The 10,805-nt window shown below is 42.6% G+C and overlaps 1 protein-coding gene across 2 annotated transcripts; it reads right to left on the bottom strand.

The window, feature by feature from the left end:
* Window positions 1-495: 495 nt before the first annotated feature.
* LOC124701747 lies at window positions 496-4,344 on the bottom strand. Of its 2 annotated transcripts, none has more exons than XM_047233847.1 (2): window positions 4,188-4,344; window positions 496-1,535 (listed from the first exon to the last, which is right to left on the bottom strand). In XM_047233847.1, exon 2 carries the CDS (start codon window positions 1,486-1,488, stop codon window positions 712-714), a length of 777 nt encoding a protein of 258 aa, XP_047089803.1. In that variant the 5' UTR covers window positions 1,489-1,535; window positions 4,188-4,344; the 3' UTR covers window positions 496-711. The 2 variants fall into 2 exon arrangements, with proteins under 2 accessions (XP_047089803.1, XP_047089801.1); XM_047233845.1 differs by having other exon boundaries at window positions 496-1,538; window positions 4,188-4,343.
* Between the last annotated feature and the right edge of the window lie 6,461 nt (window positions 4,345-10,805).

Genomic DNA, 10,805 nt, shown 5'->3' on the forward strand with positions numbered 1-10,805 from the left:
TGCACATCACTTCCACCCCTCCCAAACACTTTATGCGGTTTGGAAACTTCCCCAATCATGAATCTTATGCGGTTCGAAAACTAGGGTTTCCGAAACTTTTTATGTTAGTGAGCTAATCATATCATAAGATCCACTACACTTAATGCACATCACTTCCTATTGTTTTATCCTCTAAATTGGCCAGACCAAGGATCAAGATAGAAACAATCTGCATCTATAAACATATCAAAGACAACCATGATAATTGCAACTGAATAAATCACCTCAATTAATTCCCTGGATTTGACATTGGATCAGTTGCGTACATTTACAATTTGATGCAAGTAGATCACTTGCAAGAAGCGAGGTTGAAATGAAAGTCAAGAATAAAGCAAAAAAAAAAAGTTGTTGTGTTAGCCGTTGGCATATTGCCATTACATCACCCTTCGAGATTTAGTCAGAACTTAGTACTTATTGGCGCAACTTGGAGCCACAAAAGTGCACAACACTAGACCATAACAAAAGGAAAATAGAGCCTCAAGTCACTCATGGACAAGAACAACAGTTTCAATGAGCAGACAGCTGCAACAAATTACAGCCCCAGAAGGCCAGAGTAGAAATAAAAGAAAAGAAAAAAGAAGGGCAATCTATACAGAGCCCATAACAGCAAGTGATATCATGAAACTTGTCTTGCAGAGGTATACAGCGTACTAACATTTCCAACAGCACAGATTAAGTGAATATCTCTCTCACAAGCCAATCCAATGTGGGATAAGCAAAGTAGAGGATCAAAGCTGATGGCAGCGCAAACAAAAACGTGATAAGAAAATACAGGAGCAGAACTGCAGCACTGGCAGGGACCGCGTAGAGAACTATGAGAAGGAACATTATCACGAGTGGGAACTTGGCTGTCAGCTGTAGGAAGCACACAATAAGCTTGTGGAGGGAGAGGGACACGTTGAAGTTGTCAGTATTGGAAGTGTTGCCAACGTTAATTCTGTCTCTGGCAGAAGAGATCTCCGCTCGTGCCGTAGAGGTTCTTCGGTGGTGTTGACTTGAACTCGTGCCACCATTGCAAGGACCTGACGAGTGGTGCCCTTCGTGACCAGACGAATGGAACTTTGCTCGCTCACCGTTCATGCTCTCAACCATCCACAGCAGGAAGTAGTTCTTGCGCGGGAACTTGAGGTTGCCCTTGTACACCAGCCGGAAAGATAATAGATTGCACCAAGGACATGAGATGAAGAGAGGCAGCTGGACAGGAAGGGTTGGGAACTTGACAACAGCCCATTGAAGACCTAGGATACAGTTCTTGCACATCGTGTGACCACACCACAAGACATATGGAATGTTCTCCACAATGTTGAATGATTCGCAGCATATTGGACATTCAAGGCCTTCCTCTCTACTTGCACATGAAGAAACATCGTCATCAGAGCAATCAGGATTGGGTGGCTGTGCCTTTTTCTTTATACTTCCAGCTATGGCATTTGATGCAAAACTCCACATGTTGAATTAGGAAGAGCTGATAAACTACGTTTTGCGCATCTGCAATCCTGCTGTACAGCAGAGAATCAGAACACCTCACAAGCGAAAAAACCCCATACCTACATAAAAGGCATTTTCTCCAGTAAAACTGACCAGTACTATTTATCTTGAGAAAAAAACTCAATGTAAGATGTACTCACAGATGATACAAAAATACTTCAACAGATGCAAAAGCCGAAAAGTCTATCAAAACATCAAGTAGACAACAAATTGACCAGTCAGGCAATGAATTATAATTAACTATGCAATCATGTTTGCTTTTGAAACAATAATACAGTACCCAGGCACATTAGCAATTCCACAAACCACATAGCAAACACACAAGTGCAGAATGTACCAAGTGAAGTTACTGATTGCATATATACCTATTGCAGCTGAGACAACAGATTAGTGACATGATGCATAATTGATTAGGTGGCTATTTTCGCAAGCGGCCTGGTAGCTGCCCCGAGTAAGAATTAAATAGGTACAGAACTTAAGGTGCATATAGAACTTCTAAACTACAAAATGAACTATGAAGATAAATTGGCACGAACTGTGGTGTCTTTTTTTCCTTAAAAAATACTACCTTCATTTTGAAATAAGTGTCACATTTTTGTCCAGATACATGTATATAGACGTATATTAGTTACAGATTCATACGTATCTACATAAAGTTGCGTCAATTATTTTAGAACGGAGGGAGTAGGAGAGAAACTCAGGAAGTCAGCCTGCAAAAATCCATGCTTCAAAGTTATTAGTATAATTTTTTTTTATTGCTGGACACTATGAAGGAGCATCATTCACTAGTTTCACATAAGAATGTTTTAGACAAACTATATGGTGCTACCACATACAGACTCGCAGTGATAATTAAAACAGATGCTTATCAGTAATGTAACATGTAAACTAGCAGAAACTAACCAAGGGTTCTAAAGTCGTAAAACGAATTAGGGAGATCCACTATGGGTTATGTAAGACCATCTAAGTTTATTGCACATAAATGGAAAAAATATATTGTCACCTTGTTCTAACCCTTACTGTACAGCTTACGCAGGACTTACATCACATTAAATGGAGGTACGGAAGGATCAAATAAATCCTACATAGACTACACATTGCTTATACTCCCTCCGTCCCGAAAAGGATGTCGCAAATTTGTCGAATTTAGACAAATCTGTGACATCCTTTTCGGGAGGGAGGGGGGGAGTACATCATTTAGTAGTTGCAATAAGAAGAGGCCACTGGACACTTCTTCGGAACATATATAACAAAATGCAAGATTACGAGTCTAGTTCAGCCCTAAATGATTGGTAAAAGCGATAACAGGTTCTGGGTTATTTTTTGTGTGTGTGATGGTTCTGGGTTGTACTAAATTGCTAATACACCTAAATTGAGCTATTTTGATGTTGTTGCAGTAGATACGGCGATTCTTAAGCAAATACATGATTCCTAGTATTCAGACAATGTGAGAAAATAAAATAGTCATTTGTATCACGGGGTGGATGCCGTGATATCTTATGTCCAGTTTGTGCTTCCCATGTTTAGTTTTCCATTCCTGTATTTTTTAACTCTTTTCGGACCTATGCTGGATCTGGTATGTTAAACACTCTGGTTTCGAACAGGGAGGCTTGTTTTTTTGGGGGGCCTCTAATGATCTACTCCCTCCGATCTTATTTAATTGACTCAGGTTTAGTACAAATTTGTACTAAATCTGAGTCAATTAAATAAGATCGGAGGGAGTAACAGAGTTCGTATCATGGCATGTTCAGTGTCATACAGTTATCCAGAGCCTATTCGGTAGAGGTTGAGATCAGCAAAGCTTATGACTACTCAAACAGTCTCACTTAGAGATAGTTTCTAGCAAACTCAGACTCAAGCCCTGTTCAGATAATTGAGACTATGTATGCCTCACCTGGCTACCTTCTCCAAGATTTCAACACTTAATATCCTACGGAGGTATCAATCACCCAGTTTCAATTAACACGGGGTGGATGCTGTGATATCTTATGTCCAGTTTGTGTTTCCCATGTTTAGTTTTCCATTCCTGTATTTTTTTACCCTTTTCGGACCTATGCTGGATCTGGTATGTTGGACACACTGGTTTCGAACAGGGAGGCTTGTTATTTTTTTTTTGGGGCCTCTAATGATCTAACAGAGTTTGTATCATGGCATGTTCAGCGTCATACAGTTAGCCTATTTGGTAGAGCTTGAGATCAACAAAGCTTTATGACTACTCTGACTCAAGCCCTGTTCAGATAATTGAAACCAAGAATGCGTACCTGGCTACCTTCTTCAAAATGTCAACAGACTTGAAATCCTAAGGAGGTATCAATCACCCAGTTTCGAATCCGGCCTACTGGTTACTCCTCAGTTTCAGAGTGCAAATCGCATATCTCTATCGTGGTGCAAGGTACAGAGATTCCACTAGTATACTTATCTTTTGGACTGTAAAGCAAAATCCAGTCGGACATTTCATCCGTACACAGAGCCATGGAAAATCTCGAATCTTGGGGAGGCCGTCCCACTCCCAAGAAAAAAAATCCTACGGTGAAGAAGTATGAATCACGCATCTAGTAACCAGAGATTTCCTAATATCACGAACGCGCAGGCAGTAACCGGAAACAAATCAGGAGAGGTAACTTGGGGGGGATCAAGGGAAGGAAGAGATAGCAGCTTACCGACAAGAACCCGGATCTCTATCAGCCGCGGAACAGGGGAGGGCGGGGGACTCCGCCGGAAATCCCGTCTGGATTGCTAGGAGGCGGTCATCCCGACGACGGCCGCCGCGTCGAGGGGGGCGACAGAGTGGGGAGTGGAGGTCGGGTTGAGGGGGGTCGACGGAGTGGTGAGTGACGGCCGGCCGAGACGATGTGTGGCGAATGGGAGGGGAGAGTTTGCGAGTGGTGGAACAGGAAGACGATGACCACCCCCTACTCCAGCCCTCCCTGACGTTTCAGTTTCGTTATTCCGTACGTTGTGACATCGGTCGAGTGAGATGGATCTGGACCGCTCGTTTTCCTTTGGATGGGCTGGATGAGGCCACGTTGGTTACTGTTATTTAACTAGTGCCAAAACTTGGTGACCAGTTGACGGAAGAAAAACAAGTACTCAGTATAAGCATTGGCTCACCGTGGTGTGTAAGCATTGGGTGTGCGTCCAAATTGAAATATAGAAGCCCTTGTGTTGTGCTGGATTTCTCGTTAGTTCCAGAAGGGGAAAGGAAAATGGGACTGAGATCCAGTGCCTGCTAGACACAAGGCACGAATCAACAGTACCGTGCCCTGCCTCTTTTTCTGGCTGTTGGATCTAGAACGGATGGGTAGATGAATGTGAACAGGCACACTGCTACAGGAACATCTACGGTACATGTGCTACAGGATTTCGCTAACAATCCACAGTATCTAGTGCAACAGCTGTCCACGATGTCATGCTACAGTAACAAATCATGTCTATTCATTTTTGATCCATTGGTTGAGACAGCAGGGCACGGAACTGTTCCTCCATGCCCATCTCAGTCCGGAAAATGATGTCGGGTCATGTCATGATCCTTGACAAAAGAATGTCCCAATCGAAATCATGTACTATGGCCTTCCTCTGAATAAATTGGCCGTTGGTGTGTGAAGGATGAGCGCTGCTATACGTACGACAATTTTCGTCTGATTCCTATACGATCCTATGTGGCAGCACCACATCGATAAAAGTCATTTGTCTAGCAACTAGTAGAGCGCACCTGCAGCCGGAGCAAACTGTTACCAGAGGCAGCAATCCAGCGAGCACAACCGCCGAGCAAAGCACCGTAGACTCCCGCCTTCAGCAGCGCATACAGAACGCCAGCGACCCCAGTCTATCCCCTCCTTCGATTTTGCAGCTCCGTCTTCGTGGCCGCCTTCATCTGAGGAAATCACGGAGACGACGAGCTGGGCGGCGGCGTTCATGGAGGAGACATAGTGGGACGTTTAGCTGGGCGAGGGAGTCCACAGAGGGTGGTGAGCTGGCCTCAAGCTGTTCTTCTCGAGCGCTGCTGGCCACAAGCCCCAAATCAAGGTGGAGTCGTGGACAGATTTGACGGGGTTCGACAGTATTTTGGGTTTGGGATGGACTTGGGCAGTGGTGAGAGGATTAACTAGCACAGAATCGAGGTGGAAGAAGCATCGTACAAAAATCGGACGTGAATTGTCGTGTGTGTAGCAATTTCGGTGAAGAATCTAGTGTACAGTAGATGTGTCTGCAGCCTGCTTACGGAGTTAGAAACACTACCTTAACGCATAACCTCCATAATCAACTGTTGCGTGACCGATGCCCGTACTACCGATAGTGTAGAGCCTGCATGGTGCTTAAGCTAGTAAACGCCGACCCTGATCAGCAAAGAGAGCAATGGCAAACGCTCTGCCTACCTGTCGTCCAGGAATCAATAAGGCCTTGTTCGATAGCAGTGTATATACCGATTTTTCGGTGTAATTTCCTGGTCCAACTCAAAACACTCACCAACACGCGACGAGCCGTTCGGCAGGTCAGGATCGGACGAACCACATCATAAGAGTTCTCTAGAAAAGTCAGTCGGGCTGGAGGGGATCGGAGATATCTCCATATACTCGTGTGTTGCTAAGTGAAAACACTAGGAATAGTACACATGAAAACACCAGCAAACAGCTGCCGAGCGAGGAGATCGGTCGTCCCCGAGATTGCCATGCTCGGTTCCCACTTTTTTTTTCTTTTCGAAATGGGAAGTTTAACCCGGCTTCCGCATCATGATGATGCACACAAACTTTTATTAATATCAAGTATAATTAAGTCTTACATCTCACGTATCTCAAACATCGCCTATAGTTGATACAAAAATCAACCATCAGAATAAAAAGAGCATAGTAAAACTACACATCATTGTAGCCTACTAGTATGACGTCAACCAGTCTGGCACAAGATATCCTGAGCGACCGTCAGAAGCCGTGTGCATCCAGAAACCATGGCATCCCGTAATCCCTCCGGCGAAAGGAGAGCCCATAGCTGAACCCAGTGAGCCATCATGTGAATAACCTGCAAATAATGAAAAGATTGTTTTTTGTTAAAGATAATATCATTTCTTGCCCTCCAAATAGACCAACATAAAGCGGAAACCCCAACACGGATAAACCCTTTAGATTGTCTATCTACTCCATTTAACCAATTACCAAATATATTTGTAATATTGGTTGAAGGGGGAAGATCAAAAGTGAAATTAACTGTACGCCAAAGCAGTTTAGCTAAAGGGCAGTCAATGAATAGATGTTCAACGGTTTCTTGTGCACCACAAAAAACACATTTCATACAACCATTCCAATTCCGTTTAGCTAAATTGTCTTTAGTTAACAAAACCTTATTACTAAGGAACCACATAAATATCCGAATCTTCAAAGGAACTTTAACCTTCCACAAATATTTTCTTAAATAAGGGGTATGATCGCTCATAAGATCTTCATACATAGATTTAACCGTAAAATTATCATTGGATGTCAATCCCCAAACAAAACGATCCCTCTCAGCATTTAGATTTACCGTCATTAGTTTTTGGCATAACTGCAACCATACATCCCATCTGTTCCCCAGCAGAGCCCGTCTGAAACTAATATTCAAAGGGTTTTGGGCTAACACATGAGCCACTGTTACATCTTTGTGACGCACAATATTATATAATGATGGATACTGATTGGCCAGAGGGGTTTTCCCTAACCACGTATCTTCCCAGAAACGAGTATTCATACCATTACCAATTTTAAATAAACCTCTATTAAAAAACTCCTCTTTTACTCGCATTAAACCCTTCCAAAAGGAAGAATCTGTGGGCCTCGGTTGTATTGCCAATAAAGTCTTATTCCTTAAGTACTTGTTATGTAATAATTCCTGCCACACCCCATCCTCATTAAGCAACTTAAACAACCATTTACTCAATAAGCATTTATTTTTTAGTTCAAGTACTTCAATACCTAAACCGCCTTGATCCTTAGGCCGACAAACAATATTCCATTTTGTAAGCCTATATTTTTTCTTATTTTCATCAGATTGCCAAGAAAATCTAGATCTATAAAAATCCAATCTTTTCCTTACCCCGACAGGTACTTCTAAGAAGGATAACATGAACATAGGTAAACTGGTTAAAACTGAATTAATAAGAACCAATCTATCCCCATAAGATAAAAGCTTTCCTTTCCAGCATCCTAGTTTGCTTTCAAACCTTGTTTCAACTGGATACCAATCAAAATTTCTGAGTTTTCTGTAATGGATCGGGATACCTAAATATCGAAAGGGGAGAGATCCAACATCACACCCAAATATCTGTTTATATTCGTCCTCTTAATCCTTCGCCTTTCCAAAGCAAAAGACCTCACTTTTATGAAAATTAATTTTAAGTCCCAACAGTTCTTCAAAAATACATAAAATTAGCTTCATATTCACAGCTTTAAGTAAGTCATGTTCCAAAAAAAGGATTGTATCATCGGCATATTGTAGTATAGAAATGCCCCCCTCAACAAGATGAGGAATTAACCCTCCAATTTGACCATCATTTTTTGCACGTTCGCCTAAACTCGCTTCTGGTGGCGACGAGCGTACGGATACAATTTACAAACTACGGTGCCCGCTGCCACCTGTCGTAGAAAAACTACATAAAAACTATCACATTTCGAGTATGGTTTTTTTTTGCGGGAAACCACTGACGATATTAAAAGACAGAAATTACAGAAAGGCACCCAAACGAGATTGAAATTACAGTGAAGACCCTCTGCAACTCGATGTCGCCGGCGAGGAACAGAACATGCCGATGGCGCGCCGCCACTGCATCTTCCCTAGAGCCTTGGATCGGAAGATGTCCCCTAGTGGACGGGAAGTCGTCGGACCTCGAACTCCGGAGAGCCTCCATCCTACTCCGGCCGCAACACCGCCATCCTTCATCATCAACGACTTCAGGTTCGATCCAGATCCGTCGCCGCACGGGATCTGGCCGGGGAGCAGAGCATAGCACGGATCCACCGATCCGTGGGTGCGGGATAGGCAGGCGCGCCACCACGGAGCTCCACCGAGTGACGTCGTCGGAGAAGACGCACACCTGCAGCAAAACCAACACCGGCGACCTCACCTCCTCCGCGGCGCCACCGGCTGAAGCCCCTACAGAACCTACCTTATCTACAGCTGTGAAACGGGGATCCCCCACCCTCCCGCCGCCGGAGCGGCCGCCGGAGGGCGAGGGATCCAACGGATCGACGGTGAGGCAGTGGATCGGCTGGGAGTGGCGGGAGAGGAGAGACGTCCAGGGTGGTTAATTGACTGATACACCTCTTTTGGTATTTTTGAATCTCTACCACTTCTTGAACATAAATTAAACATAGTGTTGATTCCCGTCCACTCCAAATTGTTTGTGACGATACCGCCCAGCTGGTCTCTTAATTAGTTGACCTGGCTTGGACCATCTAGTTGTCGTTTTGGGTTTCAATCTTCTATCCAGGAGGCGGCCTGGTGTATACACAAACACAATCGTCTGTGGGTCACTGCGAACATGTTCACCTTAATTGATGTATACACAAACACAATCGTCCAGATTCGTACCGCATATGTCATTGCCGTCGATGTACAAACTCCTCAAATGTTATTGAGTTAGCGCACACATAGACAATAACTAACTGAGAAGCTACGTGAAGATGCAGGCTTATTGCAGCTTGCCACTACCTCGTATCCATTAGTAGTGGCTCCGTCGTATGGAACTCATTAGAGTTGTGGGCACCTGTTTTTTCTTAATAGATTAAGAGGATATATTTGTTAGCGGTGGATTCACATATTGTTATTTTGGTGGGGAGCGACTAATTAACCTCAGGCTCCCATCTAAAGGTAGTCTGTCTCGCATGTGATTCCTCACTTATCTACGATCCACTCCAGCGTTTTGCAATCATTATGACGGAGCTTGCAGTCCACTAGGTACTGCTCTTATGGAGAGAGCTTCCAAACGTTACATATGTCGTTTGTTACATCCACAACAATAATCTCGATAGGCACCTAAATAATCAAATTAAAAAATAAATATATTTCAAATATCAAAAATGAAAGACATACACATTTATGCATGATTAAAAACTAATAAATTGAGGCCTTCGGAGATTAGATTCCACAATGGGATCTTCTACATGTGGCTTCGAGTAACGTTAACTGGAAAAGTATGTTAAATACATAGTACTACTTATGTGGAAAAGTATGTTAAATACATAGTACTACTTGTGTGTGTGTGGAGGAGGGGCATTGGCCCCCCTGCTCCAATTAAGCTTGACCACTAGAAGTAGAGGTATATATCAAATCGCATGATAAATTGGTTCTTTACAAATCAACACAAAATACATGATTTTACACTTTCCTAAGAAAGCTATAGCTATCCCCACCAACTTGATTCTGGCGATCCAGTAGTCTTTCCTCGTCATCCGATTACGAGCAGAAAGTTATGACATACAAACAGTGGCGAAGCCAAGTGAATGAAAGGATCCCACCCTAGAATTTGGTTCAACCGATGTATTAGCTAGAAAAAATAAGAATAAAAAGAGAAAGCCTAGCCCTAGAATTTAGCTCAACCCATGTATTAGCTAGGAAAAGTAGGAATAAAAAAAAACCCAGCTTAATTTAAGCATGCGCCCACTCTAACAAAGGGCTGGATCTGCGAAGAGTTATGGAATGGCAAAACCGAGAGGTGGTCAAATGGAGTAATGGTTAGATCGAGATTTTTATGAGTCAAATGGCAAAACTAAAATTAGGATCGGTCATAGTCGTAGAAATGATAAAACCCTTCAAAATAATGTAGTAACATAAGATTAGTCACAGTAGGAGTATCATAAGTAGTATCATGTATGCTATGTTGGCAAAAATCTAATATAGCACATCAATTAATAAGGTGACAGATGAGAATGGTATCATAATATGATACCGTATCATACCACATAAAACTAGAAAACTTAATGACAAACACATCATATACATAAATTTGCATTGAGATTCTACAAAACATTAATTATGATGATACTATAATACTATCACATGATACTATGTATCGTGGAGGTATATCACAAACTAGTATCATGTGCATGATACTAATGTATGATACTTCTCATTATGAAGAGTCTAAGCCAGGAACCCTCCACCTACACACTGAAATGTTAGATTCACATTATCTACACAAATCAGACACTTAGCTGAAGTTGGAAAGCATTAACTGAAGTTGAAAAGGAGAAAGTATATGTACGGACACTGAACTTTGAAAAGGAGGAAGTATATGTTGAAATATTGGGCCC

The sequence above is a fragment of the Lolium rigidum genome, chromosome 3, assembly GCF_022539505.1.
Source record: "Lolium rigidum isolate FL_2022 chromosome 3, APGP_CSIRO_Lrig_0.1, whole genome shotgun sequence".
Taxonomy (NCBI): Eukaryota; Viridiplantae; Streptophyta; class Magnoliopsida; order Poales; family Poaceae; genus Lolium; species Lolium rigidum.